The 19,535-nt window shown below is 42.4% G+C and overlaps 1 protein-coding gene across 4 annotated transcripts in view; it reads right to left on the bottom strand.

The window, feature by feature from the left end:
- The window catches only part of CRAMP1 (cramped chromatin regulator homolog 1), a 49,942-nt gene that overhangs the window by 18,970 nt on the left and 11,437 nt on the right, over nucleotides 1-19,535 (bottom strand). For 3 of the 4 annotated variants that reach the window (XM_064672397.1, XM_064672396.1, XM_064672394.1), the window contains exons 3-10: nucleotides 18,384-18,577; nucleotides 16,822-16,975; nucleotides 14,540-14,623; nucleotides 12,229-12,277; nucleotides 5,446-5,531; nucleotides 4,625-4,748; nucleotides 2,845-2,926; nucleotides 554-1,819 (exon numbers count right to left, since the gene is read on the bottom strand). In XM_064672397.1, the coding sequence (XP_064528467.1) occupies nucleotides 554-1,819; nucleotides 2,845-2,926; nucleotides 4,625-4,748; nucleotides 5,446-5,531; nucleotides 12,229-12,277; nucleotides 14,540-14,623; nucleotides 16,822-16,975; nucleotides 18,384-18,577 (2,039 nt within the window). The remainder of the gene's footprint in view (nucleotides 1-553; nucleotides 1,820-2,844; nucleotides 2,927-4,624; nucleotides 4,749-5,445; nucleotides 5,532-12,228; nucleotides 12,278-14,539; nucleotides 14,624-16,821; nucleotides 16,976-18,383; nucleotides 18,578-19,535) is intronic. The other variant, XM_064672395.1, reaches the window with a different exon arrangement.

A 19,535-nucleotide genomic window follows, 5' to 3' on the forward strand; every position in this document is an offset into this window, starting at 1 on the left:
TTACATATATCAACTGTGGCAGGCACAGTTCTATTGCCTCTGCTATTCCAAAGAAATACATTCTTTTCACTCTCACACTTAGTGTAATTTGAACTACATAAACATTGAAAATCAAGGGTTGCAGTTTTCATGCAGAATATTAATCTCAACCAGGCTCCATTTCCCACAAAAGGTTGGACCAGATGATCTTCCAAGCTCCCTTCCAACCTGGGCTGTTCTAGGGTTCTGTGAACCTAAGATAGGACAGAAGGCACCTGCCTCACCTCACCTCACCACTGATGTTTCCAGCAGTCACATGAAATATTCACTGAACCACCACTGAGAATCACAGCAAACCAGAAACTAAAAGGCAGTGTAAAAAGCATATTGAAGCAAAGTCCACTCTGTAGCCAGCTGGGTTGTGTTGTGGTTTTTGGTTTTTTTTTAAACACAGGAACCTCCAAAGATCTAGACAAGGTTAGTAACTGATTTACTGTGAACACACAAGTGGGCAAAATTATTCCCCAAATCAAACTAGAGTTCAGTATCTGGAGCACAAACAAGAGCTACTTACTGGTTTGGGATTGACCTCAGTAGAGATGAGTTTCAGAAGGCAGTTCAGGAGTCTCTGCTTGTGAAAGGTGGGACACGCAGGGATAGCACTTGACTCGGACGTCTGCTCTCTAGCATCCTGGGTTTCTGGCTCCAAGACAGCCAGCCAGTCATATTCCAGCTGCAGCTTGTTCGGTTTGCCCATCATGAGGTAGACTTCAGCCAGTGTAAGGCTCTCAGAGGTTCGCAGACTCCATCCTTCTTCTCTGACCTGTTGGGAGAGCCGGCTTGGGTCGTCCTTGAGAGACTTTGTACTGGATTGTCCCTGAGGTGGAGGTGGAAATGAGGAGCCCAGTTTCTCCTGAGAATCCTCCATTACTGCATCCGTGATATCCTTGGTACAAGTGTCGAGCTGCTGCCCCTGGCTGTGGCTGGCCTGAGTTTCACATCTGGATGAGCCACTGCTGGGGGAAGCCACACCACCTCTCAGGAGCTGGGAACAGAAGTCAGAGGTCTCTGCACTCCTCCCGTTTGGAAAAGCCACCGGGGAAGCGTTACCAGCTGCTGGAGCCGTGTCTTTCCCATGCAGTTTGTCTGTGCAAGAACATTTCTCTGGGACAATTAGGTCCTGGCAGGACTTCATGTACCGTGGGAACGGATCGAGCAGAGACAGCTCCTCCACATCAGGGATCTTGCTGCAAGCACATGCTGTGCTGCACGAGGGCAGCACAGCTGCCTGGTCACCAGCCAGGACCTCCCTGCCCTCCACACAGAAGGCCACTAAGCTCAGCTTTTCCTGGTGCCCCCCTGGATCCTGGAGTCCAGAAGGTGGTTTCTGGATGGAATTGGTGATGCCAAGATTTGAGGCTGTTCCTTCCACCTGGCCAGGCTCTGGAGCACCATCTTCAGTGCTTGCAGAAACTTCAGCTGTGGGCTGCAAGGTTCTGCTGGGCTCTGTAGTGCTCTCTGCCCTCCCCACACCCTTACCCTCTGTTCCCCGCGGGTATTTCAGCTGTCCCCTCGCTGTCCCCTGACTGCTCTGAATGCCCAGGATTTGGGCAGGGGGGAGTAAGTGAGAGTCTTTTGTGTTCTGTTTGCATTTGCCCGTTTCCTGCCAATGCACAGTGCAGAAAGCCTTGGAGTGCACCACTCTGGCTACCCCGGGCAGTGGAGTGAGGGTACAATTCTCTCCTGGAAAGAGATGGAGCATCACTTTCTCCTCTGAGAAGTTGCCTCTTGTTTCTGAGCCTCTGGAGTCTTGAAGCTGCTGTTCTTCTAGTGTTTTACGCTAAAAAGATGTGTCAAAGAATGTAACAAACATCTGCCCCTTCCAAACAAGCACCTGGGAGACTATTTTGTAAGTTTAAAAAAAAAAAAAAAAGTAGTTGATCAAGGACGTGTTCTCTATTCAGCCCAGATATGAAGACACTATAATCAGAAATAAGGTCCTTTGTGGTGATAAAGACTACAGCAAAGACCTGCTACAAGCACAAACTAAATCTCCATTGCAGACAGAATTATTTATCTCTGCTTCACACCCCACTGTAATTGTAAAAAAAACCCCACCCCCAAACAACATACCCCAAACAAAACCAAGCAAAAACTCCAACGTCACCGCACAGCAAAGCAGTCTCTCCTTTCTGTGCAGCAAATTCCACCTTACAGGTCGTGAGATCCTTTGAAATTTCAAGTGATGTACTGCTGCTCTTCCAGGCTCGCAAATTGAAGAGAAAAGCCTGAATGAAAGGCCCAAGAACAGGATAAAATAAAACAGTCAGGAGGAGAACAGAACAGCTGTCAACTCACAAATCCTTCTACTGCATGGATCAGAGTTCAGAGGCAGGGACACCCCAAATGCTGTTTGTCTCAGACAGTGCACAGATAACAGCAGCTTGACAAGAAGCTTAAGCCTTCATTGGTGAAACTGCACAAAGTGCAAAGATCTGTCTTTAAACTCTTTTCTGAAATTGGAAACAGAATTGTCAGTTATTATCCAGGCTCTGTGGGGGTCACCCATCAATAATGAACCAGACTAAGATCACTGTTTGAGGAAATGAAGCAGAAGCTTCATTATTCCTCACTAGCTTTCACGGGATCAAAGCAGAGAAGAGTTGAGGTCAAAGTGGAATGTTGGGGGATCTCCCATGAAAGCTTCTATTAGTAATGCTGAGACTGACCTCTACCTTTACCGAGCAGAGACTCTAAATTTATGAGGTAGATTCACTTTTCTGATACCAAACTGAACTTAGAATTGGAAGGGAACTGCTCCCAGGACACACAGCACATGGAACAGACCGACCAGGAAAAGGATACAATCCGCACTTCATGGAGAGCCCACTTCTGCTTCAGGAATTCAATGAGGCTGGAGACCTTCCGATGTAACTCCACGATCATCCTGTATGTGAGAGAAACAGAGGAGGGAACAAAACAAATGTCAGCAGCAGTTCAAGTCATAGCCTCAATGCTGGAAGGGGAATTAAGGAATAAACTGGCATTCTATAACACTAGCACAGAGAACACACCTACTGCTCCCAAGCTCTGAGAAAAAAACCCAACAAAACCAAAAACATATGTTATCCCACAACTTTAAAATCTAGATAACTCACATCTGCAACTCACACAATCTAAAAGCCTGTTAGATAAACCTGACTGTCATGATTCAAGAAACTAGTTTTTTTCCAGATGGAAGAAGACAGGAAAAGATGGCAGGATTTAGCTGAACTGCAAAAGTGTAGGCAAGGCACAAAACTACCACAAAGTACAGAAAGAAAGATAAAAAGGGGCACAAAACACTCATTTACTTTTTGAAAGCATTTCACAAAATAAACCTAATACATTCTTCTGAATGGAGATTTTTATCATGATCTTTGGTCACTACACTGAAGTGTATTTGAGCCATATTTGAAAGAACACTCAACACCACAGACCCCATGAGTTCTGGACAAGGTATAAGTACCAGGATGAACAGCCACTGATGACACTGGAACAGCAGCATCGAAGTCCTTTTGCAACAGAAACTACAGATACCTTCCATGCTGCTCATATAACTGGGTGGAGGTGCAATATTCAGAGCCTTGGTGCAGGCACCTCTGACCACTGTGCAACTTCCCTCCTCTCTGTCTGTGGTACATTAAATACAAATTTTTGTGGAACCAGTGCTACGATCTCCGTCTTCTTTGCACTCTGCTGTGATAATAAGTGGCACAAAGTATATTCATCTCCAAAGCTCCTTCATTACTCAAAAGACATAAAGAACACTGGTAATCTCATTTCCCAGTGTGATAGGTCATGTTTACAAATCATCCACTGTGGCCAGACAAAGGCTTCAGACCAAGTACATTTAGGCCACCTGCATTATCAAAGAGAACTCTGAACTCCCAGGGACCTGGGAGTTTGGATTGAAAGGAAGCTGAAGATGAGCCAGAGTGTGCCCAGGTAGCCAAGAAGGCCAGTGGATCCTGGCCTGTATCAGGAACAGTGTGGCAGCAGGACCAGGCTTGCCCTGTACTCAGCACTGGTGAGGCCACCCCTGGAGTGCTGTGACCAGCTCTGGGCCCATCAGTTCAGGAAGGACATTGAGGTGCTGAAGCAGGTCCAGAGAAGAGCAACAAGGCTGGGGAAGGGACTGGAGCACAAGGAGAAGAGAGGCTGAGGGAGCTGGGGTTGTTGAGCCTGGAAAAGAGGAGGCTCAGGGGAGACCTCATCACTCTCTACAACTACCTGACAGGAGGGTGTAGCCAGGTGGGGGTTGGACTCTTCTCCCAGGAACCAGCAGTAGGACAAGAGGGCTCAGTCTTAAGCTGTGCCGGGGGAGGTTTAAGTTGGATATTAGGAAGAAATTTTTTAGAGAGAGAGTAACCAGCCATTGGAATGGGCTGGCCAGGGAGGGGGTGGAGTCAGCCTCCCTGGAGGTGTTTAAGGTGAGACTGGATGTGGCATCAGTGCCATGGTCTGGGAACCACAGCGGGGTTGGACTCGATGATCTCGGAGGTCTTTTCCAACCTGGCTGATTCTATGAAGAAAGAGGAAGGGGCTTGGATGCTGCTCATCTATTTCCCTGTTCTAATCTGAGCAGCATAATCAGTTCTGCTACCTAAGCCGGGGGTTCTGGGCAAGACTCTGCACTCGAGCCCACGCGTGATTATTCCGTGGCTGCAGCTCCACAGGGACCTTGAGAGGGAGTCGTACTGGCTTCTGGTCCTCTTCATCACTCACACCTGAGGAAGATGAAGCACAAAGGGTCAAAGCAAGGACAACTCAGTCACAACACTGTGTGCTCAGTTACATGATAAAATCCACCAGACACCAGCATCACCTACAGACAAGCCAGCAGCTCAACTTCACCACTGGAGCCTGCTTCCTTAATTACCTTCTGTTCCAATGTGTTTATTCTTATCCTTGGACACTGCAGCGGTACTGGAGATTCCAGCTGTGCAAGCAGTGTCAAAAATCAGGTGGTTGGAAACTTGAAAAAATACAGTATTTCAGACCTTTTGAACAGCCTGATTCTACTTACTTGGGAACAAGGAAGAGAAGGAAAACAAACAAACGAAATCACACATAACTGAATGGGAGAAGGTAAAGAAAGATGGAAAATGCTTAATGCTAGACACCATAGTGCTCCTAATTCACTGGCAAAAGGGACTAACCTGCACACACAGTGAAAGTATAGTGGGTAAAGCAGTAGTGAGCTGATCTAGTGCGCTAGTGAGAAAACTGGGTGGGTCCTGAAGTCACTGGGATTATTCAAGCAAACAGGCCAAGACAGACAACAGTGACACATCCGTGCTCAGCACAAATGTGCAATAGCCCAAATTTCCCTGCCAGTGATGGGCACACCACAACAAGCCCACTCATTCTCTATTCTTCCAACCATCTGCTAAAACACCCCATGTTCCAGCATCTCTTACTCACCATCTGGATCACAGAGTTTCTTCAAAGCCCTGCACATGGGAGCTTTGATACGCAGGTTTCTGCCTTTGTAACGAACAGTCGTAGCCCTGGTCACGTGGAAAGAGAAGTACTTAGAGGCACCAGTAACAACAGTTCCTGAATACAGACATATCAAGAACACAGAGCCAAACACAATCATGGCTACAGGAATGAACACAGGAATGGAAGGCTCTGCAGTGCAGGTTCACAAGAGCATTCAGTCTTTTCTGTCACCTTACTGTTTCACTGTGCAAATGCTACTCTTGTTACCCTCCTCTTCCAGACTTTCATGAAACACTGGGCTGTCCACTCAGGGAGGGACTGCTGTTTTATAAGTGGACCAGGACTGTGCTACTTGGGTTGAAGAGCACCCACACAGACAGCTGTTTCATAAAAGACAAGTGGGTTTGTTTTAGTCTCCCCTTTATACTCCTGACTCTTAATTACAGGAAGAAGAAGTCTGAATTTCCATGTTTCCATATTTCCATTTTCCATTTGGAAATATCCCCACCTCCTCTGGTGCAGTCAGGAGGTCTAAGAGCTTGTGCAGGAACCTGAACAAAGTAACTTTTACAGTATGATTTAGCTTCAGTATCAGATCAGCAGTTTCAAAGATCCTTAAAAGCCAGAGGTCATTTTTATTTTCACACAGTGGAAGTACTTGATTTCTTCACTCCATCACTCCTGTTTTCTTTTTAGGGACTTCAAATGCAGGAATTGAGCCCAACCAAGCTACCAATGGCAGCATTACTACCCAAAACTTGAAACATTAAGCATCAGCTAGCATAGAAGCGGCAGGATCGAACACAAGTCCTTGCAGTAAAATGAAAGTTCTAGGAATTAGAAAATATTTCTATGCTGTAAAGAAGACATCGTTAGGTAGGAAGAGCACTTGTCTATGGTGCTAGGAGGGAAATTTGCAAAAGGGCAGCAGAAGTGAAGCCAGACCTGAGAAGATGGAGCTGATGGGGTGAACAACTTTCATTTACTCAGCTATGAACTTCGACGGATTCAGAATACCCCAGGGCTAGAAGGGCAGATTTCCTTCCAACTTAATCCTAACCTGAATTCTTGGAAACAGGAATTGTTTGAAGACAGTTGGTCCCACCAAGTCCAACAGTCAGTCTCTGCCAGTGTAAAGACTCTTAGAGAAGGGTACAGAAACCCTTGTGGGTATCTAATCAATGACATAAGACAAGGATGAAAGGTAAAACCTCCTCCTGGGCATTGCAATGGGCGCCTCGGCCTTAACATAGAAGGCTCCATATCCTCTTATACAGATCCTTATATTAAAGTGTAGATATGATTTTATCAATAAATCAGCATTTTTAGAAAATAAATATTCTGAAAACAAGCTTAATCAACTAGCACTCTCTCTCTTTTTTTTTTAATTGTGCAAATAAACCCAATTTCAATACAAGTGAGGACAAATCAGTATAACCCAAACTGACTTATGTCAACAAGGATTGCAATGTATAAAAACAGGAAACTCAACTACAAATTCTGCTGTGCTCGAATTCAGCTGGTCCGCGTTAGGACAACTTCTCTCTTAGGTCTGAATCTTTAGCTGGAGAATCTCCACCTTTTTCCATGAGCCCAGACTTTGGTCTCAGCCAGCAGTCAGAAGCAGTTGCCCAGTATAAAAGTGCCTGGTACAGAACCTGAAAGATTCAGCAGCACCTAGAGAGTTTGCAGCAAATAAAAACTCTAGCTACACATTACATTTCTTTGTACAGTGCTTATTATCATCTCCTCCAAGAACAATAACTGAAAAAACAGCTGAGGACTACAACTCTTCAACTTTTACTGTAGTTCCCAGAAATCACTCTCCATTTTACTCAGTTTTACACTGAAGGAACACATCCTCAGGATTCACACCAAATACCTTGTATCGTTAACTAGAGGGATTCAATGAAACTACATTTGCTTTACTACCAGTAATGCAGTCCCCACGGTAAGTAATTTGACAAAGGTCACACTGATATGAGAAGATGCACAAATGCACCCAATTGCTAGAAAAGCAAAGTCTGGGAATGTGACTGAACAGTCGTACAGAAAACAATGCAGCTGCATCAACATGCCCAAGTGACTGTCTGCCTTGTTCCTGCAAGGAGTCCACTACAACATTACAGCAACCTGAACTGCTGGGGTGATTTCCTTTGTGAAGCCCATGCCTGGATGTTCCCTCCTGTTCAAGTGAAAAACACAGGTTTCATAATTGCCTCATACAAAACCCACTACAGCCAGTGAAAATCACCCAAAATTTCAATGCACCCTGGAACAGATTTCTAAATTGCAAATTTATACTGCTTTAAGACAGCAAATTCTTTCGAACTACTTGTGCGAGCTGAGTGTCCTCCTTGATTTTAGCTAATGCAATTCCTTATTATCAAATGTGCCCTTGAAGGCACATTTATTGTTGTTGTTGTCATTATTACTGTTATTGTTACTACCTTGACAATATAAGGGTACAAGCGGAGAGAAAGATTTTTTTTTTTAGAGTAACTGATACATCTATATAAAACAGACAAGCTTTGTGGAAACTGGTCCATCGCATGAGTGGAAGGTGACTGAAAAAAGGGCCTGGCTGCTCAGAAGGCCATTTGATCCACCTACAACAAATGAGCTAATTGATCAAGGAAAAGGAGGAACAAGAAAAGTGCTGCTGCTAATTTTTCACATTTTCTATCTCTCTTCAAGAGCCTAACTAGTTGGTCATAAAGCGTCTATTGTTGAGTCAGGGTTCCTGGCAGTTGTTCCTGCTCAATTTGTCTGCCACCTGCTCAGGTGCACCTTGGGCTGCAGGTACCCAACATCTGTTACCACCATAGAGCAGCTCACAAACGAACGTGGATCAGCATCACAAACTCCTGGCTCCATCTGTACCTGTGCTTAAAGGGCAGAGAGATGAGAAAAAAAACAACCCACCCAACCAAAACCTAGGACAAAAGCCACGAAAGAAGTGTGAAAAATGTAAGTATATTATGGAAAAGGTATTATAAAAATCGCACTGGAAGAAAGCAAATAACTGTGAACCTGCTGGTAGCCCTAGAGGAGCAGGAAATGCTGCATTCCCTGAGCACTGAGGGTGAATGGCACAGTTCAGAACTCAGCAAGCGAAGTACAGTGATCAGTCAGTGAAGAAACACAGAGCACTCATAAATGTGACAAAACAGCACTGACAAGTTCTCATGGAAGTTTTCAACCTGGCACTACAGCACTCTCCCACAACTACAATAATCCATCCTTTTACTTCCATTGCTCAATCATGCTGTAGAAGTAACATCCCAGCTCTCCAGATTCAGGTGTTCTGCTTGGAGATATAGGAACAATTCCCCTAATTCCCTTTTCCATTAAGTATGATGAGCTTCAAGCAATCCAGGTAGAGTCTAAAGAATAACTTATTATCAAACTAATATAAAAGTAGATATATTTAGAGACTATACCTTCCTAATTGCCATCCATGTCTGGGAGGCTGGAAAAAGACTATTTCTACAAATTTAAGGGAAAAAAGGAGGAATGGTCTGCAACAGAACTACTCTTAGCTTCAAAATACCTATTTTCTCCTCTTACCTGGATCCTGGATGTTTCCAAATGCAGTAAATGGTAAATCTTAAAAACAGTTACTCTACTGACTATGCATTCAGAACTACCAGTCTGACTTGACATCAAGAGCATGTCTTGCCTACTTAAAAAGATTGGGTTTATACGTTATTTTTTCAGGATGAACTGCTATTTTATGATCAAGATTTTCAGGGAGTTACAGATGCCCCCTCAGCCAAAGAGCTTTCCCAAGGAAATAGAAGGCAGTGAAGAATCACTCCCATCCCACACAAAGCACATTCAGAACCTGAACCAGACAAAGCGACCAATCTGTCTTTCTTACCTTGTGCTATAAAGAGCCTCTCAGTTTGGGGGGGGAAACCACAAACACTACCAGACACTGAGCAGTGCTGTGCTTAACTGCTGCATAGTTACAGTACTTCTTTATTTAGGTGTTTATTGCAGTTTGTTTGGATTTTTATTTTAACTTATCCAGAAATCCTACATGTTTACACAGAGATCAAGAAAATATTTGTATTTGTTTATATACAGGTTTTTATTGAATGTAAAGTGTTGCAAAACTAACTTAAATAAAAATGTTTCACTCCTAGAAATGAAACAAAAAAAAGCATCAGTTTGTTTATTTACACTAGTTACTGAGCAGTTCTGATATAGTGCCATAAATCTTTGTTTCTTGTTACATATCCTAATCACAGAACCCAATGACGTAATAAATGCATAGTAGAATTAAAATGCTGTAATAGAAACCTTAGCACAAAGGACTGGACAGAGTGATCCTGTCTTCAAGCACCTGGTGTGGGCCAGCGTTGACCTGAGTATGCTGAACTACTCAGAGCAGTTACAGAGTAATTCTTATCTCCCCCTTGCGTTTATAAATATCTAAACCTTAATCTGTGAGACCCCCGATTTATTCAGCTACAGTGGCTGTGGTCCAGCCTCATTTACCTGTTACTGACATTCTGAAGACAAGTACAGAGATGTGTAACAGCAAATGGCCTGAACTGCAACAGCCCAACAGGAACAGGTCACAAAGACTTTGTCAGCACTTACCATAGACAGATCTGAGTTTTCAGGCACTACTTTTTATCTGTTACCTGGGTTATAAGCTCAGCTACAAAGATCTTAAGTATGGTTTTCTTATGAGTCCCTCACAGGGTCATTTGTTTTTCCACACTCCATCAAATCAGTACAGAAACCAGAGATGCAACACAAGCACTGAATTAGAGTGTGTAACTCCAGGGTCTGGAGCCCTCCTGCAAATAAACTGCCTCGTAGCTCCTCACAACCTCAGCCTCTCTCACCAACCAAATGAGGCAAATGTTTACCTAGTTAAGGAGCAGATCATCAGGATAATGCATGTTCACATTCCCCATTTTTAATCACTTTGGATTCACTTTCCCTCACAACTTTCCACACAGTGACAAGCCTTACAAAGTGCATTGCACTCAGAGGAAGAGCAGGAGTGTGTCACGCTTGAAAGAAACATGTTATGAACTGAGAACTGCTTACAAATAGGGAGGGGGATCATAAAATTGTACCATCACTGAGCAAGATGGGAAGTTGAATCAACTGGGATATATGCAATGTGTTTGCTTCTGGGAGCTATGAGGTCCTGAACATGCAGGGGATTAATTCACATGGTGCAGACAGAGGTAGTAATGGAGACACAGTCTGCTCCTCTTCAGCTGATGAGGTTCACCCACCAAACAGGTAAGAGATGCAGGAGAAAAAAGGGAATCAAAGATGTGCCTCCCATCTGTAGACAAAAAGTCTGTGCAAAAGCAACTATTTCTGAACTGGTTAATGTTACGCACGCTCTAATTTTGGAGTAGAAGATTAGCATTAATATTTTCAAATGCAAAGACTTCTGTTTTCAAAATGGTTTGTAACAAGACTGGCCTTATAGAGTAAGCACCTAGACTTCACAGAAATCATCAGCCCTCATTACCAATTAATTAGAATAACTAAGGCCTGAATCATGCGAAGTGCTAGATTGATGCTACAGCTCACTAAACGTCATCAAGCTCTTTTGTTATGAAGGGACCTGTAACAGACAGAAAATAATGCTGTTTTCAAATCACTTTTAAAGACATGATTAGGACAAAACAATGCCTTCTGAGTGATCACAATCTTTGAAGTAGTATCCTTTCAGAGAGATTTCACTTCAAAAACCATAAATTCTAAAAGCTGGACTACTTCAAAAAATTTTATGTGCAAATACATCAGGTATTCCCTCATTTCTAATAGTACAGCAACTTCTCACTCCTTCTGTCTTCTATGAATACATTGACTCACAGACTAAACTCCCAAATCCTGCAATTCTCCCTTGAAATGGAAGAGAACACTCGTTCTCAAAGTCAAGCAGATGCAGAAGTGACTGGAGGGCTGAGCTCCCCAGTGTCTGAGGAGCCATTTCAGATCTGAAAGTCAGGACTCATGAGCACTGTGCACAGAAGGGTTTGGAGATGAACCCTCACTGCAAGGAGGAGACCGAGGGGCTGGAGCATGACCAGGGAACGGAACGGAGCTGGGAAGGGGCTGGAGCAGCAGGAGCGACTGAGGGAGCTGGGGGGGCTCAGCCTGGAGAAAAGGAGGCTCAGGGGGGACCTTCTGGCTCTGCAACTCCCTGACAGGAGGGGGGAGCCGGGGGGAGGTGGGCTCTGCTCCCAGGGAACAAGGGACAAGACAAGAGGAAACACCATCAAGCTGTGCCAGGGGAGGATCAGGTTGGATACTGGGGAAAATTTCTTCACAGAAAGGGTGGTCAGGTACCAGCACAGGCTAGAGTCTCCATCCCTGGAGGGATTTACAAGATATGTGGCATTTGGGGACGTGGTCAGTGGTGGCCTTGGCAGTGCTGAGGTAATGGCTGGACTTGATGATCTTGGAGGTCTATTCCAACCTAAATAATTCTATGACTCCATATTCCCTGTAGTGAATCCACATAGTTATAGTGACATAACTTCTGTAAAGAATTCTCATTTAATTATTTTATTAAACTTCACCCATCATTTCTTACTGATAACAATTAATGGCTTCATGGAAAAGGGGAGAAAAACCTAATACAAAACAAGCTAAGAACGGAAAACGTCAAACTGTAGCTCTACAAAATGAAGAAACATCCCCAGACTCTGGATGACCAATACAACAGTCAAGCTGGTGAACAACTCAGTTTTATGAGTTTTAGAAGTTCTTACTTACCCGGCTTGAATGAGCTCATTGAGTTTAGCTGCATTCTTGTCATCCATACCTTTACAGGAAATGGGATAACACAGTGAATTAGCATTTACAGTCATAATGCCATGACTTTTCTGTGTCCTGTTGGGTTTTCAAAGCTATTACATTTTATTATCACCTAAGACTGACACGTGTAAATGTGCTGTAACATACCCTTCCTGAAAAGTTCGCACTTTCATAACGTGCAAGCTTTACATGATCCTTGCCACGAAAATTACACTTTACACATGGATTAAATGACCCCAGTTTAGGTACTACAGCTGTCTTCAAATGCTAGGCTTTAATCTGACACTACAACATTACAAAGAAAAGCTTCATCTTTCTGCTCAATGTCTGTTGCTAAGGCAGCAAGAAACAGCATCATAGCAACGAACACAGTAAAAAACTAAATAAAAACGTAACATGTAGCCCTCACTTTTCTCCGTGCATTATACAGTAAGTTTTTAAATGGACATTTTGGTAACTTGATTCATGTGATAGTAAGGTCCAGATCTATTTACTGAACAATTAACCTCCCTCTGGCAATGCTGAAAGTATTTCTGACATGCTTTCATGTCTCATCTCTATTTCTGGGACTCTGTGAATACATGAGGAAAAAAAAGACAAAAGAAAAAAAACAAACAAACAAAAAAAAAAGAAACTGCTTTCCCCAGCTGCAAAGCAGACCTCTCATAAACTGGGTGCAGAGCCTTGCAGATTGAGTCCGTTTAGTCTTGGAGATGAGAATTTTCCAACTGTCAGTGGATAAAGTATGTAAATAAGTCCTAAAGTTCTAAAAAGACAGAAGTATAGAGGTTGAGGGCATTGCCATGGTGACTGTGTGAAACCTTACTCCAAGTCACAGCAAGAAGGGTCTGCTGATGCTTGTAAAACAAGATGTGGGTACAGGGAAGAAACACTAACACTGATTTCCGGTGACAACGCAACGTGCCTTGCCTCTGCACCTGCTTTGTCATGAAACAGTTCAAAATTACTTCTCCAAGGTGAATTAACACGCTGGAGATCTTTGAACATACAGAGTAAAGTCAGTTTGAACATCCAAAACAGTCTTGTTCACGACCTGCTATGATAACAATCCCTGGTGAGGGACAGCGAAAAACCCCCTGCCAAATACCACAGTCCTGTTAGGAATTGTACATGTCCACCCATGAATCCTTCTTGTCCTTCTCTCTTTGCAACTAGTATAACTTCAAAAAGAAGTATTTTATTTTCCATGTCTCACAAATTAAACAAACATGTAGAAGATGCACTATGACGTAACACTGAATGTACAAAAAGCTTGGGGACAAATGAAAAAATGCACGGATAAAAAGGTGTATGTGCATGGACTGGCACACACAGGGTGTGTTCCTCTGCCCACTCCCCAAGTCAGTCATGTCAGAGCTCTCTCTGGAAACCATCAGGACCATGGGACCCATGTCCTGGGCTGATACCACAGCAGGTAAGGGAGGAATTCTGCCCCTCTGCTCCACTCAGGTGAGACCCCACCTGCAGTGCTGCCTTCAACTCCAGGGGTCCCAGCACAACAACTACTTAAAGGGGGCTTATAAGAAAGACAGGGACAGACTTTTTTACAGGGCTTGCAGCAACAGGACAAGCGGCGATGGTTTTAAACCAAAAGAGAGGATATTTAAACTACATGTAATGAAGTTTTTTTTTATTATGAGGGTGGCATAGACTGCCCAGAGAACCTGTGGCTCCCCTATTCATTGAAGTGTTCAAGGCCAGGTTGGACAGGGCTTGGAGCAACCTGGGATAGTCGAAGGTGTCAACAAGGTCAGAACCCATCTTGGCTAGTCAGTAAAGTCTTATGATTTGTAATGCTTTTTCATCTTCAGGGTTCCATGAGGAAAGATTTAGAAAACAACTCAGAGAAAGGCACTATCCCAGATTTTGACTGTGTAGGCACAAATAATTGTGGGTGCAAATTATATCATTTACACATTTAATTGCTTAGTTTTCAAAAATAATAAAATAGATCATCTAAGCTGTGAGTGTGTTTACCTGTCACCTATGGGCAATACATGCACTGCATTCTGGAGACAGGAAAAGCTAAAGAAATCTCTCAAAGGGGACTAATGCAACAGACTAAGGTGGTCTCTAAAAATAAAACTACATATAATGAAGAAACAATACCACAGAGTACAGCAATAGAATAAAATGAACACAAGTTCTCAAGAACTCAAAAGTGGAACTGAACTACACACTGCCACCTTCAAGGGTAGATACTTGTGATTCTACCATGTAAAAATAACCTGAAGTCATTCGTACTCACATCCCCCGATCTTTTTCCTCAGTTCCCCATAGCAGATTAAGCCATACAGCTCCAGGGAAGATTTTTTCAGTCCTTGAGAAAACACTGAAAAGCAGAAAAGGTGTCAGTGAGATGCAGGTTGCAGATACTCACACACAGCTACGCTGAAGATACTCATTTCAACCCTGAAAAGGAGAGCATTTGTATTTTCAGTGATGAGACGAACATCCCACCGAAGGCAAAACTTAAGTTCTCGTTCAAGAAACACCAGAATGGGATGGTTCACCAATTCAGATTACAGGAAAACAAGCAGCTTCCACAGAATTTAAACAAACATGCAACAGTTCAATCTGCAAAATAAAGCAAATTCATAATAAAGCTAACTCCAGGATCACTTCACTGTTTACAAATTCTCAGGGAAATGTCCAGATGCCCCCAAGGAAATGCATACAGAACTCTTTTATATGAAAATTTAGAAGTAGGTCTGGATTTTCCAGAAGACAGAATATTTTCTGTGCACTCAAATGCACCTTAAGCAAGTTAATGTAAATTCCAGATTTTAAATTTTTACATGAAGAATTGCAGACATTTTATTTAACTTTACAAGGGATTTTTTTTGTCCTTTCTCATCAAGACATATGATATGGACATTACTGCTAATAGATCTAAAGATCTATAACAGTCTTGTGGTTTACAAATCAGGTGAAAATACTTATTCTTGTCTATTCATCAAGACTTTAGTCCCCTTTGACCTGCAGACTCATTTAATCCCAAAATCCAGGCACACATTATTTCTACCAATACTAGAGCTTACCAAACTACTGCACTAACTCTTACATTCCTTCAGACAGTGAGATTCTAGACCATACAGATACAGAACTTTGTTACCCAAAAAACAGATTAACCTCTTCTGTGACATCTTTTAATTTTAAAAATTCTTCCATACTGTGTTTGCTGCAACATTTGTTTTTAAATTAAATACCAATGGCTTCTTTCATCTTTAAGTGCTGCCTTGCTTTGGAAAGAAGGAACTCACAAAAACACATTATGCCAGGTGGTTTAAATATACAAGTCCTCCTTTAGGTAACCCAAGCTCAGGAACAGACAAGTTCATAAACAGACTGTATCATACACTACATTCGCATTCCTTCAGCTTCTTTCTAGACATATCCATTTCTCATTAATGAATTATTTTTCACTTGGAAGGTTCTGGCCACAAACTGTGTAGATGAGTTTACTATCCAAACTTTTGCAGGTATTCAAAAACCAAATACTTCAATCATCACAAACTGCCATGATTTCTGCAACTTAGAATATACGATCAGGACAGGAAAACTCCAGAGACTTCTACTTAATCAACAAGCTAATGGGAGACCTGACATTCTTGACACCTTGAAGTCAAAAGAATTGGATCTTAGTAAAACCTTGTCACCGAAATAGATTTCTTTAACCTGTTATTCAGATCTGGGCACACACAGACAAACTTGAATCCTCACTGCCCATTACTAAATAGTACAGATTTGATAAAAATCCATTCTCAACAATCATATGTTACTATTATTGTTACAAAACACCATCAGCAGTTTATCTGACTTCCCAACTTCCTTTTCATTAAACAAGTTGCAGAAGGAGGGAATAGAATGGAAAGGGGAAGTTACTGACCCAATGGTATAATTTCAGGCTTGTTTGAAGTGGGAGCAAATATGTCACCATTTACACTCTTACTGGACCGTTTATTTCTGACTTCCCCCAAGAATTCCAAAGTGGTGCTGAGTGGTGCAGTGGTGCAGTTGCTTGATGCACTCATGCATGACTAACATTTAGGCAGCTCTCCTCAAAGGTGTGTTCCTGAGAATACAAAAACATTCCCTCGAACCTGGCTGTTCTACAGCATTATATAATAAAGATAAATGATGTGGTGAATTCATATAAAAGCAGTGACACAAATACCAGGTTTTGAAAAGCATTTTTCAAAAAATACGAACCTCAGCAGGGCCATGCTAACAAAAATAAGATGTGAGATGTTGTGGACTCCCCATCCCTAGAAGTGTCCAAGGCCACGTTGGATGGGGCTTGGAGCAACCTGGGCTAGTGGAAGGTGTCCCTGTCCACAGCAGGGGGTGGAAAGGGATGACCTTTGAGGTGCCTTCTAACCCAAACCATTCTCTGGTCCTACAACTCTGTGTTCACAGGCACCCTCCTCAATATTTATTTTCTCACCTCCACCACTCCAGCCCTCCATGACAGTACCAAAAGGCAGGACTCCAGCCCCCCACACCAAGCCCTCACTGGTGCATACTGACCATTATCAAAGTCAATGTACTTGGAGATCTTGTGCCAGGTGCGGTAGTAGAAGTGCCGGACCTGCTCCTTGTTCTTCACCATGCTTGCAGGTTTTCCTTTCTTCTTGTACTTCAGGGCAATGTTGTTCTGGATAGCTTCAAAGTCCTTCCCATGCTGAAGAATAAATAAACCAAACTGAAATACTCAACCCCAAACATAGATCTCCTCATAAGTCAACTCAAACAACGTGAGGGCCTTTGGGGTTCTTTGTGGGATATTGGATTTCAATGGTCATAAAAAAATTCTTAGGTATCAGAACTCGACAGTTCTGAGAATGACAGAAAATGTCAGAGAATAACACTGGTTTCCTTTGTTTTATGTAAAATGCATTATAGATGCCAAATTAATTACTTTAGAATTTCTTTAACAGTTTCAAAATAAAAACAGTAATATGCTAGGAAATTAAACAGAAAGCCAAAACATCCAACCTTACTCAAAAACGTGCTAAGTAGCAGAACTGAAAACACTGATTTTCTCCCTGAGCTTTCTTCACTTTCCTCTGCATTCCCCCCACCATTTCTAACTAGAGTGAATGAAAAACCTATTATATTTACCAGTTGCACTTTTATTTACAGTACATTTCATGATACGGTTACAAAATTTGAGTTCCAAAAGATTTGATCTTACATTTAACTCCTGCTATCACAAAATTTTTGTATTCACAATAGGTTAGAACTGATTTACATATAAAGTGTGAAGATCTCTTCTGAAAGGCAGTGACACAAAATAAATGAAGTGGGGGACCAAACAGAGTCCCAAATCAAAAAAAATAAATCAGTGAAGTGACTTAAAAACTCACAATTCCCAGGAATATTACCGCAAGTCAGAGGAGTTAAAGAAAACAGTGTTTAAGTGTTCATTTTGTCCACAAAATATATACATGTGAACCATGCCTATGACAAAAAAAAAAATTCAAAAAGATGCACATGTGCAAAGTTCTGACCACCACTGCACCCGTTTTTACCTTTGTTATGCACTTTGATAACAGAAATACTCTTAAAATAATCATGGGAACAGGACAAGCAGGAATCCATCATATACATCATATGAGACAGAAGACAAGATGATGTAACTTTTCCGTGTCTCTCGGCCTAGGACTGAACTGGCTCTAACCTCTTCATGGTCAAAGACTAAACACAATTCTTATTAGAACAGAACAGCTTTTTTTGTTTGGTATTATTACAAAAGAAGTGTGCTGCTTTTGGAAGTCGAGATGGGGACATTATTTATTTATTTCTCATTTGAAACCAAACCGTAATTCAAAAACAACTGAAATTATTATAAAATTTCATTAATAAAACTCAGAAATACTTCCTGTGTATTTAAAAAAAAACACCAACAAACTTGACACTTTTGAAATGTGGCTTTGAGTGACAGCTGGTTTATAGGTCACTGTATGGACACAGAAGTGCTCATGTGTAAGTGTGCCTTCTGCTCCTGCCAACCTCACTGAACCAACCTTCTCTAGAAATATCCAGACTAACCAAAGCCATCTAAGTTTGTTATTTTCTTCTACGTGTACCTCATACAGTCCCTCAAAGAAAGTATTCTTGTCCTCTGTGCTCCACGACTCCCATTGCCGTCGGACCTTCTTCCCTTCTTCCTTCTCTCCAGTCGAGGAGCCCAGGTTCCTTCCCGCTGACTTGGAATTCCCAGCCGGATTGCTGGGAGGAATTCCCGATGTGCCACCAGACGCAGTCCCTCCGTTATCTGCTGCTGCAAAAAACCACGACAAGAGTGAATAATAAACCAGTAGGAGGATTCATGGATAGAGTCCTTTTTCACCACTCGTATCTGTAGCAGGGTTTTTTTGCAAGGTACTTCACCTGAAATACATCAGGCAGATAACAAAGTTTGGTTTTATAGAAATAAAATCTTGAAGAGGAAAAAGCCAGGGGAAGGTTTTGATGGCTTAATTTTGTATTTCCAGGAGTAACAGAAATAAGCAGGAATACAGCACAGCAACCTCTACCAGACAACCCTCTCTGATACTTGCATGCTGGTGAACTCTGCAGTCATTGCTCTGCAGCCCAGGGAGCTCCTGAGCAGTGCTGAACAGGGAGCTGACCAACAGAGCAAACTCATGACTGTGAGGAAAATACATGTAATGTCACATCCTTGTCTTTGGTTTTGATCCTCTTGCCTCTGGAATAACTGTGGTAAGGGACTGACTGAGAGATGTTGGCTTTAGTTCATCACACAATGGATCAGCATTTCCACAATCTGATCCACAGTGTAGGATCCTCAGAGCACCATCTCTGACATGGCCCATCTAGAATAACTCAAGGTATCCCCAAGACTGGCAAGTCCCAACCCCTTCTCCTTCCCCAAATCCTGCTGTGGCTTTCCTTAAAAGGCACAGAAGTGTCATCTTGGTCGTCCCTTCATCAGTTATCGGCACCCAAAGAACATGAATCAGAAGAGAGATATGAAGACTGGAAATACTAAAATCAGAATGATGTCAAATGGAACTGAGAGAATTTGCTGTTTACTCAATTAGAGGGCCAGGGAGAAAATGGGATGGAAAATCTACAAACCAAATATCATGCTTGGTTTGACACTGTAACAGATTATCAGAGTGTTAATCCAAAAACCAGGGACACCTCCCAAAAATGTACCCATTTTTTTCCATAAGAATGTAACCATTCCCAGTAATTTATATTTCCAAAATATA

The sequence above is a fragment of the Pseudopipra pipra genome, chromosome 16 (assembly GCF_036250125.1).
Source record: "Pseudopipra pipra isolate bDixPip1 chromosome 16, bDixPip1.hap1, whole genome shotgun sequence".
In the NCBI taxonomy this organism is placed as follows: Eukaryota; Metazoa; Chordata; class Aves; order Passeriformes; family Pipridae; genus Pseudopipra; species Pseudopipra pipra.